This window comes from Amblyraja radiata, chromosome 13 (assembly GCF_010909765.2).
Source record: "Amblyraja radiata isolate CabotCenter1 chromosome 13, sAmbRad1.1.pri, whole genome shotgun sequence".
Classification (NCBI taxonomy): domain Eukaryota; kingdom Metazoa; phylum Chordata; class Chondrichthyes; order Rajiformes; family Rajidae; genus Amblyraja; species Amblyraja radiata.
Window position 1 is genome coordinate 46,517,966 of NC_045968.1, and position 18,092 is coordinate 46,536,057.

At 45.8% G+C, this 18,092-nt stretch overlaps 1 protein-coding gene across 1 annotated transcript in view; it reads right to left on the bottom strand.

Moving 5' to 3' along the window:
- Positions 1-17,352, bottom strand: part of col4a3 (collagen type IV alpha 3 chain) — a 154,155-nt gene extending 136,803 nt beyond the window's left edge. The window contains exon 1 of the mRNA XM_033031982.1: positions 17,114-17,352. Within this exon, the coding sequence (XP_032887873.1) occupies positions 17,114-17,179 (66 nt within the window). The 5' untranslated portion in view covers positions 17,180-17,352. The remainder of the gene's footprint in view (positions 1-17,113) is intronic.
- Between the last annotated feature and the right edge of the window lie 740 nt (positions 17,353-18,092).

Genomic DNA, 18,092 nt, shown 5'->3' on the forward strand with positions numbered 1-18,092 from the left:
GATGCATGGCAGATGCAGTTTAATGTGGATAAATGTGAGGTTATCCACTTTGGTGGCAAAAACAGGAAGGCAGATTATTATCTAAATGGTGTCAAGTTGGGAAAAGGGGAAGTACAACAGGATCTGGAGTCCTTGTTCATCAGTCACTGAAAGTAAGCATGCAGGTACAGCAGGCAGTGAAGAAAGCGAGTGGCATGTTGGCCTTCATAACAAGAGGAATTGAGTATAGGAACAAAGAGGTCCTTTTGCAGTTGTACAGGGCCCCTAAAGAGACCACAACTGGAGTATTTTGTGCAGTTTTGGTCTCCAAATTTGAGGAAGGACATTCTTGCTATTGAGGGAGTGCAGCGTAGGTTCACAAGGCTAATTCCGGGGATGGCGGGACTGTCATATGTTAATAGAATGGAGTGGCTGGGCTTGTATACTCTGGAATTTAGAAGGGTGAGAGGGGATCTTATTGAAACATATGATTATTAAGGGTTTGGACATACTAGAGGCAGCAAACATGTTCCCGATGTTGGGGGAATCCAGAACCAGGGGCCACAGTTTAAGAATAAGGGGCAAGCCATCTAGAATGGAGATGAGGAAATACTTTTTCACACAGAGAGTTGTGAGTCTGTAGAATCCGCTGCCTCAGAGGGCGGTGGAGGCCGGTTCTCTGGATGCTTTCAAGAGAGAGTAAAGGGGGCTGTCCCACTGCGGCGACCTAATTGCCGAGTTTAGAAGAGTTTAGGAGAGTTTAAAAAAATGTCATGTTGAAGACCTCCTTTGACTATGTAGAAGACTTCCTTCGACCATGTTGAAGACTAGATTCGACTAGCTATGACTAACTTCGGGAAAATTGGACACCGAATAGTGGAGAGTGAAGACGACCTCCTTCGATCTCCTTCGACCTCCCATCGCCCTCCCTTCGACTATGATGAAGTCTATCTACGACTACCTTCAACTACCTTTGATTACCATCGACTACCCTCGATTACCTACAACTAACATGCCGACCTACTACGACTAAACCTACGACTAAAAAAAGTATCGATTTTTTCCATGGCGACCTTTTTTTAAGCGCGGGCATTTTTCAACATGTTGAAAAATATGCCTGCAACCTAGCTGAGGCCTCGAGTACACGGGGACTACTCTCGAGCATGAAGGAGAGTTACAATACCTCCTAGGACCTCGTGTTGACCATGCTGTGAGTATGAGTCAGGGGCAAACTCGCCAGAACTTACGGATTGGGTCGCCCAAGTGGGACAGCCCCTTAAGATAGGGCTCTTAAAGATAGCGGAGTCAGGGGATTTGGGGAGAAGGCATGATGGGGTACTGATTGTGGATGATCAGCCATGATCACATTGAATGGCGGTGCTGGCTCGAAGGGCCAAATGGCCTACTCCTGCACCTATTGTCTATTGATTCAATCCTGACCTTGGGTGCAACTGTGTGGAGTTTGCACATGTTTCCGCTTATGGTTGTGTGGGTTTCATCTGGATGCTCCGGTTTCCTTCCACATCCTAAAAATGTGCAGGCTTGTAAGTTGATTGGACGGCTGTAAATTGCCCCAACTATGCAGGAAATGGTTGGGAAAGTGAGTTCACATAGAACTAGTGTGAACAGGTGATCAATGGTCGGCGTGGACCTGTTGGGTGGAAGGGCCTGTCTCCATGCTGCATCTTCCAATCAATCAATCAATCAATCAATCAATCAATCAATCAATCAATCAATCAATCAATCAATCAATCAATCAATCAATCAATCAATCAATCAATCAATCAATCAATCAATCAATCAATCAATCAATCAATCAATCAATCAATCAATCAATCAATCAATCAATCAATCAATACTATTGTGGGTCTAGATAGGAAACAGTGCATTTTTGGTGAACTTTCCAGAGAAATCGCCCGAATATTACTAAATCCATGTGGAACCTTGACAATCTTTGGTCTTCCATTTCCCATGTGCATCTCAAGTTGAGAATCATGGCTTTAGATTCATTGTGCAGGTAGCAGGGGCTTTTATAGAAATATAGATAGCTTACATTACATTTCTTACAACATAAGATAAGACCTTTTTGGTTCATTGAGTCTTTGTTTTTTCCTAGAGCAATCCAATCAGTCCCACTTTTTTTCCATATAACAATATCCTTGTTACCTTCTCAAATAAGATCACCTTTCTGTCAGTTTAATCCTTATGTACTTAGTAACTTTTAGTACTTATGTACTTTTTGTGTTTAAGAAGGAACTGCTGATGCTGGAAAATCGAAGGTAGATAATGCTGGAGAAACAGGAAGCCCTTTCCCACTGTTCGAGTTCATTCAAGAGCTCTCCCGAGTTTAAAAAAAAATTGAACTCGTGGTAAGCACGTGGAATGAACTTAGCGGGTACGTCGGAGCACGGGGACGTCTCTTAGCGGCTCGTAAAACGCTAACGGCAGGTACTCGGGAAACGCAGTCAGCTTCGGGAGGACTCGTGAATAGTTGAAAAATGTCCACGAGAGCCCCGAGTACCTATGAGCGGCCATTACCGTAAATCTCCGAGTTCGAATCAGGGCAAACTCGGGAGAACTCTTGAATGAACTCGTACAGTGGGGCAGGGCTATCAGAGAGAAGGAATGGGTGATGTTTCTGGTTGAGACCCTTCTTCAAACTGAGAGTCAGGGGCGAGGTAGACATAGAAGAGGTAAAGTGTGAAACCGAGAGATCAAAGGGGACGATGTTCAAACAAAATGTTAAATGGATCATTGTTAGCTGAGGGGAAGGTGAGAACGAGGCGTACAATCAGTAAAATGTAATCAGGAGGACAGTGAAACTAATCAGAGAATTAGGATGGGGGAGGGATGGAGAGGGAGGGAAAGTAAGGGTTACTTGATGTTAGAGAAGTCAATATTCATACCGCTAGGTTATAAGCTGCCAAAGAGAAATATGAGGTGCAGAACCCAGGCAAAATATGAGGATCAGCTGGCCACTTGTCTGCAACTGAAGAGGATCATGATGCTCACACAAGCACCTGTGAAATGGGACCCTCTGAGCTTCCTGTGGCACTTAGCCACTGCCACTGTTAATTCTTGCCCTCCAACACTGATCTCCTTCTAGGATCAAGCAGTTTCACAGGAGACGTGCTGGAATGACAAAATTCTTACCCTGCAGTTTTTAGAATCAATTGTAACCATTTTGAACGTATCTGAATGTTACAAATGACAGAAATATTTTTTTTAAATTCTGACATAAGGTTAAGTTAGCAGAGGCGGGTGAGGATGTGGGGGAGGGGTGCAGTTGCCTAATGGGCATTCAAACGTTTTCTGCCCCTGTTTTGTGCTGACAGTGAACAAATGCACAATATACCGACAAGAAAGGATTTGTCATATTATGCAAGCTTTAGATGATTTTATAAAGATGAAAGTGTTTAATGTTGTGTGACCATGTTCTCAGCAATTTTCAATCCTCGTCCCTTATCACCTGGAATAAAAGAAGTGTTATCAAGAGTTAACATCATTTACAAATTTACTTCTCAGCCATACAGTGTCTCGCTACGAGCGCATTTACTTTCAGTGTCGAAGTTCAGGATCCTCTGACAAGACAAGTCATTCACGTCATGCAGTTTACAGGTAACGAACTGGAGCTATCTCTTGCATCGGATCATTTGGGACTACTGCAACCCTATGACTAGGAGACTGCAATGAATTATCAGCGATCTGATAAGAATTTGTAAGCATCAAAATAATGCTCTATTTTTCAAATATCAACTTTCGTAATTATATATTATTTTCAAATCATCATTTTTTAAAATCTAGGTTGAAGAGAACAATATTTTCCACCTAGTCAAGTCACTCTATTAGCTTACAGTGGCTTGCAAAAGTTTTCATACCCCTTGAACTTTTCCACATTTTGTCACGTTACAACCACAAACGTAAATGTATTTTATTGGGATTTTATGTGATAGACCAACACAAAGTGGCGCATAATTGTGAAGTGGAAGGAAAATGATACATGGTTTTCAAATTTTTTTTACAAATAAAAAACGGAAAAGTGTGGCGTGCAAAAGTATTCAGCCCCCTTTACTCTGATACCCCTAAATAAAATCCAGTGCAACCAATTGCCTTCAGAAGTCACCTAATTAGTAAATAGAGTCCACTTGTGTGTAATCTAATCTCAGTATAAATACAGCTGTTCTGTGAAGGCCTCAGAGGTTTGTTAGAGAACATTAGTGAACAAACAGCATCATGAAGCCCAAGGAACACACCAGACAGGTCAGGGATAAAGTTGTGGAGAAGTTTAAAGCAGGGTTAGGTTATAAAAAAATATCCCAAGCTTTGAACATCTCACGGAGCACTGTTCAATCCATCATCCGAAAATGGAAAGAGTATGGCACAACTGCAAACCTACCAAGACATGGCCGTCCACCTAAACTGACAGGCCGGGCAAGGAGAGCATTGATCAGAGAAGCAGCCAAGAGGCCCATGGTAACTCTGGAGGAGCTGCAGAGATCCACAGCTCAGGTGGGAGAATCTGTCCACAGGACAACTATTAGTCGTGCACTCCACAAATCGGGCCTTTATGGAAGAGTGGCAAGAAGAAAGCCATTGTTGAAAAAAAGCCATAAGAAGTCCCGTTTGCAGTTTGCCACAAGCCATGTGGGGGACACAGCAAACATGTGGAGGAAGGTGCTCTGGTCAGATGAGACCAAAATTGAAGTTTTTGGCCTAAATGCAAAACGCTATGTGTGGCGGAAAACTAACACTGCACATCACCCTGAACACACCATCCCCACTGTGAAACATGGTGGTGGCAGCATCATGCTGTGGGGATGCTTTTCTTCAGCAGGGACAGGGAAGCTGGTCAGAGTTGATGGGAAGATGGATGGAGCCAAATACAGGGCAATCTTGGAAGAAAACCTGTTAGAGTCTGCAAAAGACTTGAGACTGGGGCGGAGGTTCACCTTCCAGCAGGACAATGACCCTAAACATACAGCCAGAGCTACAATGGAATGGTTGAGATCAAAGCATATTCATGTGTTAGAATGGCCCAGTCAAAGTCCAGACCTAAATCCAATTGAGAATCTCTGGCAAAAATTGCTGTTCACAGGCGCTCTCCATCCAATCTGACTGAGCTTGAGCTATTTTGCAAAGAAGAATGGGCAAACATTTCAGTCTCTGGATGTGCAAAGCTGGTAGGGACATACCCCAAAAGACTTGCAGCTGTAATTGGAGCGAAAGGTGGCTCTACAAAGTATTGACTCAGGGTGGCTGAATACTTTTACACGCCACACTTTTCAGTTTTTTAGTTATAAAAAAATTTGAAAAACATGTATCATTTTCTTTCCACTTCACAATTATGCACCACTTTGTGTTGGTCTATCACATAAAATCCCAATAAAATACATTTACGTTTGTGCTTGTAACGTGACAAAATGTGGAAAAGTTCAAGGGGTATGAATACATTTGCAAGCCACTGTATTTCATTCAACAAATGATGGCTCTTCAATCTGACATGTTAACTGTGTTTTTCCTCCCATAGATGTGACCTGACCATGCATTCCCTGTATGTACGGGAATGCAGATGAATTGCAAAGGGTGATATTCAAGTGATGGATTGACTGGAAGAACCCCAGAACAAGTAAGGAGGTAAATGCAGACATCAGAGACTGCAGATGCTAGAATCTTGAGCATTAAAATGAAGGACCCGACTCAAAATGTTGTCTGTGTTGGAAGGAAGTGCAGATGCAGGTTTAAACAAAATATAGACAAAAAAAGCTTAAGTAAATCAGTAGGGTTCAGCACTGTAGAAAAGGAGATGATGCTGCCTAACCCACTGAGTTACTCCAGTATTCTGTGTCTATCTTCCAAATGTCCTCTGTCCATTTCCTTCCACAGATGCTGCCTTTGACCAATTGAGTCCCTCTAGTCATTTGATTTTTGCTCAAGGGGAAATTGGTACAGAGAGCCATTGAAAAATGATCCCAGTGTTAGGTAAATAGGTATCAATTGCCCAATGAACAAACTCAGTAAATAATATTTCATTTACTAATTCACAGAACATGGACACTAAACACCTATCACCAAAAGTGGTTTGTTATACAAATTTACCATGGGCTTGGAATCATACCTGGTTCGGGTGAGATAAAGTCTACTGACTTCCTTTGCTAAAAGACATTAGTGAACAACACTAATACAAAATGCTGGAGGATCTCAGTCGGTCAGGCAGCATCCCGAGAGAAAGAATCAGTCTGAAGAAGGGTTCCGACCCTGAAACGTCACCTATTCCTTTTTTCCACAGATGCTACCTGACCTGTTGATTTACTCCAGCTTTTTGTATCTATCTTCTGTATAAACTAGCATCTGCAGTTCCTTCCTACACATTTAGTGGACCACATTGTTTTTTTTAAGCAATCCAGCACTTTGAAGGTCACTACTACAGATGCTAGATTATATTCGAGAAATTATTTGATTAGAAACATAGAAAACTAGGTGCAGGAGGCCATTCGGCCTTTCGAGCCAGCACCAGCCATTCAATAGGATCATGGCCAATCATCTAAAATCAGCACCCCGTTCCTACTTTTTCACCATATCCCTTAATTTCTTTAGCCCTAAGAGCTAAATCTAAAAGGTCTGTCCCACTTGGCCATCATTTGCGCACCATTTACGTCACCCGGTAGCGTGTGGGTAGCGAGGGACGGGCGAATGGAGTGGTGTGGAGGAGTGTGGAGTTGTGCGCGGTTTCGCGCAGCGCTCCAGGACTTAGTTCTGCACAAAATCTTCGCGCGCCACCGGCCTGTCGTGTAAATGACGGCCAAGTGGGACACCCTGGCATGGCGCAATGTCTCACCTCCAACAGCAGCAGAAACAGGCAAGCGATCGCCGAGCTCGGCCTGGGGCTCACGAGCGTTGCGGATCCGCCCCCACTCCTACTCCCAGAGCGGGGCCAAGACGATTGGAGATAGACACAAAATGCAGGAGTTACTCAGCGGGACCGGCAGCATCTCTGGAGAGAAGCAATGGGTGACGTTTTGGGTCGAGCCCCTTCTTCGGACTGGGTTAAGAAGTCTTTCCTCATCTCTGTCCTAAATGGCCTACCCCTTATTCTTAAAATGTGACCCCTGGTTCTGGACTCCCCAACATCGGGAACATTTTTCCTGCATCTAGCCTGTCCAATCCTTTAAGAATTTTATTTGTTTCGATAAGATACCCTCTCATCCTTCTAAATTCCAGTGAATACAAGCCCAGTCGACCCATTCTTTCATCATATGTCAGTCCCGCCATCCCGGGAATTAACCTGGTAAACCTACGCTGCACATCCTCAATAACAATAATGTCCTTCCTCAAATTAGGAGACCAAAACTGCACACAATACTCCAGTTGTGGTCTCACTAGGGCCCTGTACAACTGCAAAAGGGCCTCTTTGTTCCTATACTCAATTCCTCAGTGACTTTGACCGATCCTGTCACTGCTTTCCAAAATAACATCTTTAACGATCGACTCTAGCATCTTCCCGCCTTCCCAATGTAAGGCTAACTGGCCTACAATTCCCCGTTTTCTCTCTTCGTTCCTTCTTAAAAAGTGGGGTTACATTGGCAACCCTCCAGCCCACAGGAACTGATCTAGAGTCGAGAGAACATTGGAAAATAATCATCAATGCACCGTGATTTCTAGGGTCACCTCCTTGAGAACTCTGGGATGCAGACCATCAGGCCCTGTGGATTTATCTGCCTTCGGTCCCAACAGTTTACTTAACACCATTTTCTGACATGTGGATTCCCTTCAATTCCTCCCTCTCACTAGATCAGGGGTCGGCAAACTACGGCCCCCGGGCCGAATGCGGCCCGTAACCTGAAATCATCCGGTCCACAGGCGTATTTTTTTCCCCGTAATCATCTGGCCCGAATACTTCCAACATCTCCGGTACCGCCCGGGCCCGAGGCCGTGGCGCCCAGGCGCGGTGATGAAAGGAGGCCTGCGCTGGCTGCTGCAATGGCAACCAAGCAGCACCGACCGCCGAGCATTGTATGTGTACACGTGATAGATGTGGCCCGCCATCCGCTCAGACATGCATCCTGGCCCCTATGCAGAACAAGGTTGCCGACTCCTGCACTAGATCCTCCGCCCCCTAGTATTTCTGGGAGATTGTTTGTGTCCTCCTTAGTGAATACAGAACCAAAGTACTCATTTAACTGTTCTGCCATTTCCTTGTTTCCGACAGCTCCCAAATTTAAATGCCCCAACTGCCAATCTAGGATTTGAATTGACTTCTCCAGATAAGATATCTGGCTTGTTGATCCAGTAAATTAGTTCGATGGAACTATAATCCATGACCTTGTCATTCACAACACACAGACATTGTCAGAATATAAGATTCAAGATTAAGTTTAATTGTCACATGTACCAATTAAGGTACAGTGAAATTTGAGTTACCATAGGAGTTAACATGGGTTAACACAATGAATAATATCAATCATTTAGCACTTCAACCAAGCAATTATCTGTTTACATGTGCCATTGTCCAAGACGTTTGAATAGAATAAGAGCAAACTTTATCCAGCATTCTTAAAAGGACTTTTCACAACTAATCTATAATTCATAACCATGATATGAGAAGATGTAATATTTAAAAGGCTATTTAATTATGAGAAGACAATAGACAATATACAATAGACAATAGGTGCAGGAGTAGGCCATTTGGTCCTTCAAGCCAGCACCGCCATTCCATGTGATCATGGCTGTTCATCCCCAATCAGTACCCCGTTCCTGCCTTCTCCCCATATCCCTGGCTATGAAGACTGGCTGCACCATCATTGGTTTTAGCAAACGACACTGAAGGGAGATTTGATTGATGTGTACAGTGGCAGAGATTTTCCTATTATTGGACAAAGGGGAAATCTTACTCTAAGATGGATAGTTTATAATACTGCCATTTGCAAGAGTACAGGCCTCTTGGCTGTTCATTCTCTCCTCATAAAGGATACAGGTTTATATGAAGAGTTAGGGTTAGTTGGTTAGAGTGTAGAGTTAGGCCCCATTTCTTTTATCAAGGAGACAAAGAAAACAATTAATAGAACAAGCAGAGGGGGATTGAGTAAAAGAAAATCCCTTCATCATGTTTCAAAAGTGCCTCGATTAGCACTTGAATCATAATTTACAAGGCTATTTGCCAAGAATTAAGAGGTGAGCTAGGAGCCTAGTCATGCTTCTAGCTGGCAGTGTAGCAGAATCCCGTAAGGCCATCACCCCCCCCCCCCCCCCCCCCCCTCCCCCTCCCCCCTCTCACCCCTCACCACCACTACAAGCAGAAGGAGGAGGAGGACATCAGGAAGTGACAATTCATCTCACTGTTGAAAGTGGATTACATGACCCGATGCAGGCTCACCATTGGTCGGATCAAGTCAGCTCTGGGCAGGGTGATCTATCCTGACCAAACCAGATCCAAATGCTCTACATATACAAATTAATTAGTGGGAAATAGAAAGCTTCCCAATCAAGTCTGGAGTCAGGCAGGGTTGTCTATTGTGTCTTGTTTGTGTGTTACATAAAACGTTTTACTGAATCCATCTGAACAGATGTAGGCATCACACTGAGATCCTTCCTGCACAGTGGGAATCTTACTCCCAACATATGGTGCCCTCAAGATACCTGAATCGTCAAAGGCAGGATCATCCATTCTACAAGGTAATTGTCAATGTTTACTCTGAGAAAGATTTGCTTGGTGTGGGCAAGTTGGGCCGAAGGGCCTCTTTCCATGCTGTATGACTCTAAGAAGCTGCATAACAGAGCATGCTCTGATCCATATGTTCGCTGGGGCCCACAATGAGACCAATACCAACTGCTGTTAGAAGATCAACAAACTGGTAAAAGACAAACTTTAGTCTGCCCGAAACGTTGGTCTTCCTGTGATTCAGATTCAGATTCAGATTCAGATTCAACTTTAATTGTCATTGTCCGTGTACAGTACAGAGACAACAAAATGCATTTAGCATCTCCCTGGAAGAGCGACATAGCATATGATTTGAATAAATATTTACATTAGCATATATACAGACATAGTGTTTTTCCTGTGGGAGGAGTGTCCGGGGGGGGGGGGGGGGGGGTGATTGGCAGTCACCGAGGTACGTTGTTGAGTAGAGTGACAGCCGCCGGGAAGAAGCTGTTCCTGGACCTGCTGGTCCGGCAACGGAGAGACCCGTAGCGCCTCCCGGATGGTAGGAGGGTAAACAGTCCATGGTTGGGGTGAGAGCAGTCCTTGGCGATGCTGAGCGCCCTCCGCAGACAACGCTTGCTTTGGACAGACTCAATGGAGGGGAGCGAGGAACCGGTGATGCGTTGGGCAATTTTCACCACCCTCTGCAATGCCTTCCGGTCGGAGACAGAGCAGTTGCCATACCATGATACAGTTGGTAAGGATGCTCTCGATGGTGCAGCGGTAGAAGTTCACCAGGATCTGAGGAGACAGATGGACCTTCTTCAGTCTCCTCAGGAAGAAGAGACGCTGGTGAGCCTTCTTGATCAGAGTTGAGGTATTGTGGGTCCAAGAGAGGTCATCGGAGATGTTAACACCCAGGAACCTGAAGCTAGAAACACGTTCCACCTCCGTCCCGTTAATGTGGATGGGGGTGTGCGTGCCGCCCCTGGACTTCCTGAAGTCTACAATGAGCTCCTTGGTCTTCTTGGAGTTAAGGGCCAGGTTGTTGTCAGCGCACCATGCTGCTAAGTGCTGGACCTCCTCCCTGTAGGCCGACTCATCGTTGTTGCTGATGAGGCCAATCACCGTTGTATCATCTGCATACTTGATGATGGTGTTAGTACCATGTACAGGTGTGCAGTCATAGGTGAAGAGGGAGTAGAGGAGGGGGCTCAGCACACAGCCCTGTGGAACGCCGGTGTTCAGGGTGAGGGTTGAAGAGGTGTGCTTGTCTAACCTAACAGACTGTGGTCTGTTGGTTAGAAAGTCCAGTATCCAGTTGCAGAGGGAGGGATCGATGCCCAGGTTACCGAGTTTGGTGATCAGTTTAGATGGTATAATGGTGTTGAATGCTGAGCTGTAATCGATGAACAGCATTCTTACGTAAGTGTCTCTGTTGTCGAGGTGGGAGAGGGCGGAGTGAAGTGCTGTTGAGATGGCATCCTCCGTACTCCTGTTCTTGCGGTAGGCAAACTGATAGGGATCCAGTGTGGGGGGTAGGCAGCTTTTGAGGTGTGCCAGGACCAGCCTCTCGAAGCACTTGGTGATGATGGGGGTAAGTGCAACTGGGCGGAAGTCGTTGATGCTTGCCGCAGTGGAGTGTTTTGGCACTGGCACGATGGAGGTGGTTTTAAGGCACGTGGGGACAACTGCTTGGGCAAGTGACAGGTTGAAGATGTCAGTCCAGACGTCTGTCAGCTGCGCAGCACAGGCCCTGAGCACGCGCCCGGGGATGCCGTCAGGGCCAGCAGCCTTACGTGCATTAGTCCTACTCAGTGCCACGTATACGTCGTAGGGGGTGAGTGTGAGGGGTTGGTGATCGGCAGGGAGCACAGCCTTGATGGCTGTCTCTAGATTGTCCCTGTCGAAGCGGCCATAGAAGTGCAACACGATGTCATGCCTAGTCATGCCTCATATACATACAACTGCCTGGCACATTCCAGACTGCAGGAGTACATGTTAAGGGACACAATGAAGGTTGGTGAAGTCTACACAAAAGCTTTGTGGGGAAGGACTGTAGTCTAAGGTCCTTCTGCCACAAGACACTGCGGGGCTGAGTCAAGTATAAAAGACCCTCAAACACCCGACAGATGTATTGTTCAAAGAGGCCATGTGAGTGACATCGGTACTTTATAGATAGAAATTGGGAATTCATAACAATAGGATTGTATTGATTTGATGTCACTATAAATATATAAACACTATGAATTAAAAAAGCCATATATTTCTTGGACATATTTTTATGAATAAAGATTATTTTGAAATAAAAGAAAATTGGCCAGCATGGTCATGGTGAGCTGAACGCCTCTCTATGTTCAGGTAGCACACTGCCTGAAGTAGTGCAATACCTCTTCTTCTTGCGTATGGCGTGCACAGCCTAAAGCTGCAGGACAACTTGTTCTATTTGATCTTATTTGATTGTGCACGTCGGGTTGGTTTCATTAGTCGAAACAGGACGGACCACGTGAAGGTTGCAAACTCCCACCCAGTGCAATACTGGAGGCACGCCAGACCAAGGCTCTGGTACTGAACAGGATCAGAGAACTCATTCATTTCAAACAGAATTTTTGATCTGGAAAATGTTTGATGTAAATTTCCTTTTATTCTATTACTTTAATTTACTGCTCTGGTTGAGCCATTCAGGGTCTGATATACATTACTTAAATTAAATAAACATTGGCATAATAACATTCAATTTACTCTAAGTTTATGCTATATGTTGCAAAACTTGCAGGAACATACGAATATGAAAATTGATACATATTCTCACCTATGGTGATGACAGACCAGGCCAGTTGGTCGATCACACCCATGTCAGTTTACTTCCCTTTGACCTATCTACACACACACTCGGCCATTACTTTCACCTACTCCATCCAAATCTTTTACTACCCAATTTAGGGCTATTTAGAGTAGCCAATCCAATTAGCTGACCAAGTAGCATGTATTTGATGTATTATGTAGTGTTACTTGCTCACAAGGTGGAAATCCATGTGGTCAGTGGAAATTTGTGCAAACCTCATAGAGATAACACTGGAAATCAAAACTGAACTAGGTTGCTGACGCTGCATTAACTGCAGCTGTGCCGCCCACACCGAGTCCCACATTGAGATATCTGGGTAGCATACTAAAAAACCTGATCATATATTCTTCAAGGAGTTTCTAAAAGAGCATAAAGGGGAACTTTAGGGAGGGAATCAGGTAGATAAATATCGGGACTCAATAATGGACATTAAATTCAAGTATGATGAAAATGGAATTACAGCAAACTCTGATAATCAGGTACTGCTAAGACTTTGGTGATGCCAGAGTGATAGTCTTCCACACTATGTTATTAATATCCCAATACACTTTTAATTCAGTACATGTTCTTAATTCCATCCTGACCCGAAACGTCACCTATAGATGTTCTCCAGGAATGCTGCCTGACCTGCTGAGTTACTCCAGTACTTTGTGAGACTTTTAATTCACTTTTTTGTGACAGTATTATGGAACATTTTCCAGTGAATGTAATGTTTAAAAGGAAGGCCTGAACTAGTGTCCTGGTGAGCTGATGAGGATAGAAGGAATCCGGGAATCCCACAGATTTGCGGCAAACATCACCTGGTGAACTAGATGCCGAACTATCGGGATGTCCGACTGATCAGATGATGGATTATTGGAATTTATCTCTGTTGGGGCATTGATGACCTGGAGGGCTAGAGGTGGTTGGGATGAATTGTTGGCGGGGTCTAAAATAAGGATAAGAATATTAAAATCATTGAGTTGAACAAGCTGGGAGTCAACAGTGGTGCAGCAGGTAGTGCTGCTGCCTCAGCACCAGATACCTAGGTTTGAGCCGCACCTCGGGTGCTTCTGTGTGGAGTCTACACGTGGATTTCCCCTGGCTGTTCCGGTTTCCTTCCACATCCCAAAGACAACGACAGGGTCTATAGGTTACTTGGCCCTCTGTAAACTGGCTCTATAGTTAACGAGAGTGGATGAGAAAGTGGGATAACGGGGAACTAGTGAACAGGTGACTGATATTTGGCATGGTCTTGGTGGGCTGTGAGGCCTGTTTACATTCTGGATCTTTCAATCAATCAATTCAATCAATCCCAAGACACTTTTATTATTTTTTTAAGACACAAAGTACTGGAATAACAGTGGGTCACGCAGCATTTCTGGAAAACATGTATAGGTGATGTTTTCGGTTGGGACTCCGAATCGATACCTATCCATGTTCCCTAAAGATACGGCCTGACACTGAGTTACTCCAGCACTTTCTGTCTTCTTTTTGTAAACTAGCATCTGCAGTTCATTGTTTCTACACTTTTAATTCACTTTTTAAATTATAGTACATTTTCCAATGAACCTAATAAGCTTAAAAGAAACGGCAGAACCAGGACCTGGGTGAGTGTATGGGACAGTAGGAATCCGGGAATCCCAGTGGAGGGGACTGAGGCAAACATCACATGCGGCACTTGTTGCTGGACCATCAGGTGTCCGAACAGTTGGATAACGGATTATTGGAGTTGGAGGAGGTTAAGAAGGCAGGAGGGATACACAAAATGCTGGAGTAACTCAGCGGGACAGGCAGCATCTCTGGAGAGAAGGAGGGATGACATGTTGGCGCTGTCTAAAACAAGGAAGAGTATTTTAAAATCGTGCCGTTGCTTAATCGGGCGAGCAAGACGACAGCTCTTCCACTGACACCGAGCAAGGGCATCAGATCAGCCACCAGGAGCAGCTTCAACACTGATCCAGGCAAGGCCAGAGAGAGTGGGTGTGGAGAGGATGTTTTTCACCAGTGGGAGAGTCTAGGACCAGAGGTCATAGCCTCACAATTAAAAGACGTTCCTTTAGGAAGATGAGGAGGAATTTCTTTAGTCAGAGGCTGGTGAATCTGTGGAATTCTTTGCTACAGAAGCCTGTGGAGGCTGTCAGTGGATATTTTTAAGGCAGAGATAGATAGATTCTTGATTAGTACAGGTGTCAGGGGTTATGGGGGGGGGGGGGGGGAGGCAGGAGAATGGGGTTAGGAGGGAGAGATAGATCAGTCACAATTGAATGGCGGAGTAGACTTGATGGACCGAATGGACTAAGTCTGTTCCTATCAACTGTGATTCGGGCCTCGTCCTCTCCCGCCCCCGGGCACATGAGGATATGAATAGGACATCCTGACAGAACGAAATAGACGGGGAGAGACAGCTGGGCGGAAGGTTTGCAGCGAGGGAGCGGGAGAGAGGAGTTCGTCGCTCCTGTCGACCTGTAGCCGAGATCTCCCCGCCCCCTGCCCTGACAACGGGGCTGTTTACAGCTGCCCTGGCGGACTCTCCCGCCGCCGACTCCGTCCACTCGGCCCCGGGGCTGACCCAAGGCCCAGCTCCCCCTCGCCGCGGGAACCGGGTAAAAATAACCCGCTCCAAATACACCTCCCGAAATAAGTTTGCACTGGAAGTGAGAGGCGAGGGGTGGGGAGTGCACACAGAGTTGGTGTCAGTGCCATGGGCTGGCTACTAGCTCGGGGTCAGGCCGTGCCGGGAAGCGGAGTTCGCTCGCCTCCGGGGACGATCTGAATGGAACGGATTTATTCCACTTTTAGGGCCACTTCTCGCCCTGGTGATGCACCCCCCCCGTCCCCCGTCACCCCCCGTCCCCGTCCCCGTCCCCACAGGTTGCACACAGTCCCCACGTTCATAGTGGCGCAGCGGGTAGAGCTGCTGCCTCACTGGCGCCAGAGAGGCGAGTTCGACCCTGACCTCGGGTGCTGTCTGCGCGCTGTTTGACCGTTCTTCGTGTGACCGCGTGGGTTTCCGCTGGGTGCTCTGGTTTCCTCCCACATCCCAAATCGCAGGTTAATTGGGCTTCTCTAAATTATTTCTAATGTGTAGGACATAGAACTCGTGGATGGACGGGGTGGGTAGAAGGGCGTATTCCCACGCTGTATCTCGAAACCTATACTATAGCACTCCGGTTCACCCCCTCACCGGCAACAAAATAAGTGTGATAAGTGGAAGGAACTGCAGATGCCGATTTACACTGAAGATAGACACAAAATGCAGGAGTAACTCAGCAACTCTGGAGAAAAGGAACAGGTGACGTTTCGGGTCGAGACCCCTCAGACTGAGAGTCAGGGGAGAGGGAGACTAGAGATATGAAGAGGTACAAAGTACAAGTGAATGTGTGCGAGTGTGTAGTTAGTTTTCACCTATTTAAGTCACATGTTGTCATCACAAGATCAAAACTTACATCGCTCCTAAGCTCTACTTAGGAGCGATGTAACGTAGGGGATCAAGAACACCAGCGATGTAATCAAACCCCGCACAGTGGGAGTGAGTTTGATTCCTGGATGGCTATTATAGCATTTTCCAAGATGTTTTACACGATATCAAACCTAATCATCTCCAGCAGATGAAAAAAACCCCTTCCCTCCATCACTAATCCATAATTGGGGATTTACACAGTTCAGTCCCATTCAACAGTTCACCAGATAGTGAGCAGTCCATGACCGCGGGACAGAAAACAGCGAACAACATTAATGCTCGGTCTAGGGTGCGATAAGTAACATTCATAGCCGTGTCCAGAATAAAGTCCACCATCGTCAAATCCTCCCCAGAACCTTTCCGTCCACAAAGTCCAAAAAGGAGATCCAACTGAATATTTTTTTCAACTGAAGTATTGTAGTACCCGACATAATCACCACAGCTTGTCCACGTTTGTTTGACACCCCCTCCCACAATAATAAACACTCCCTTTCAACAGTGCAGCGTGGGCCAACGAAAATGCGCACGGCAGCCTCTCACCAAGAGCTGTTAAATATCTCCTGCACCTGTAAACCTTGTCATGAAGAAGGACATGTTTGTGGTGATACGTGATCATATCCTAATTCCGCTCCGAGTGCTGACACAATAAATACCATGTAATCGCCATCGCTGGGTTAAAATCCATTAATCCACAGCAGCGAGTGCAAATCTTCACATCCTAAACTGAAGTGCAAGAACCACAATCCCCGCAAGTGCCCGCCACAACCATCTCACGGGGATTTAGGGAATACAGAGTAAATACTGTCCTCGCCAACAAAGGCCGCAACCTAAGAACAAATAAATCCTTGCAAATACAAATTCAGTTATATTCAATAGTCATTAAATATTAATGGAATATAGATATAACTGAATATTAATATTCAATAGTCAAAGGCAATTTGTCCTCTCAGCGATCATGGCTTCTACTCCCTTCGGTCATTTTAGAAAAACTCTTATATCGGAACTCACCAGCATGCAATCCCCCGTGTATGTGTTGGGTCACCAGGTCTTGGCCACTTATCACAAGCAGCGCGACTTATTAGTTGGCTCTGCGCACGATAATACATGGTTGGCTCAAGAGTGGGACGCATCGCTGCCCAGCCAATAGATATTTCCGCGTGTTAATATCCACCTGCAGAACGCTGCCGAGTAACGGAGGAAATGCACTCACCGCCTCTGCGATAGTCAGAATGGGCAGAATCACAAGCACACAGCCAAGGACCGGCAGGACTGGCATGCCGATGGTCAGAGTCGAGCCAGTGTTACTCAGCTCACTTCCCCGGAGTGGAGAGGACGGGAGAGCTGTTACCAGAGAGACCTCTGGCTGCCAGAATTAACGCGGCTTGCTCCGGGTCTACACAACTCAGATGCGAACCCAGCGCCCGCCTCCGTCTCCCGCCTGCATTTACTCAGTTCCTCTTACCACCCCCATCCCCCCCACCCCTCTGTAACCTGGTCTTGGCAAAAATCGCACCACGACCTGCTCTTTAGCGCGGAGCGACAGAGACACGCTTCCAGCGACAGGGAGGAGGCGTTCTGTGGTCCCGAACTCGTTTACCCGCTGCCTGTCTTTGCCGCTCGCTACTTTACAAATTCTGCACCGGGGGAAGGGAAGGGAACGGATCGCGGATCGCCAAACGGACGCCCCTGCATCCTCCTGTAAGTCTTCCAGTATCAGTTCGGAGCAATGGACCTGCGAGTCTATCCGCAACCGGGCAGCCTTTGCACAGTGATAACAAGTGCCATCGCGATCTGACTGAAGCAAACGACATCAGAGAGAGAAGAGGGTGCTTATAGCGTGATTTTCTTGGAACTAGACCCCTAGCCTCCTGATCATCAACCTTGCAACCTTTGTAACACAAATCCAGTCCTCTCTATGTAATTTTGAATCTTACAGTAACAATAACAAACAATGTATACTGGAGCACAAGGTCACAAACTTCATGGAGTTTTCAAAAGATAGTCACCATTATTTTTTTGTTTTGATTATTATAAATGCCAGGTTTTGTTTTGTTACAGTGTGCATTTTATCTGTAGTTCTTCATCGCAAGGATGGGACTCGTTCAGTGACTGGCCACATGCAGTTATTCTGAAATTATCACCCCAGGTACAAACATTTAAGGTGCTCTTGCCCCGCCTTTACTTTGCCT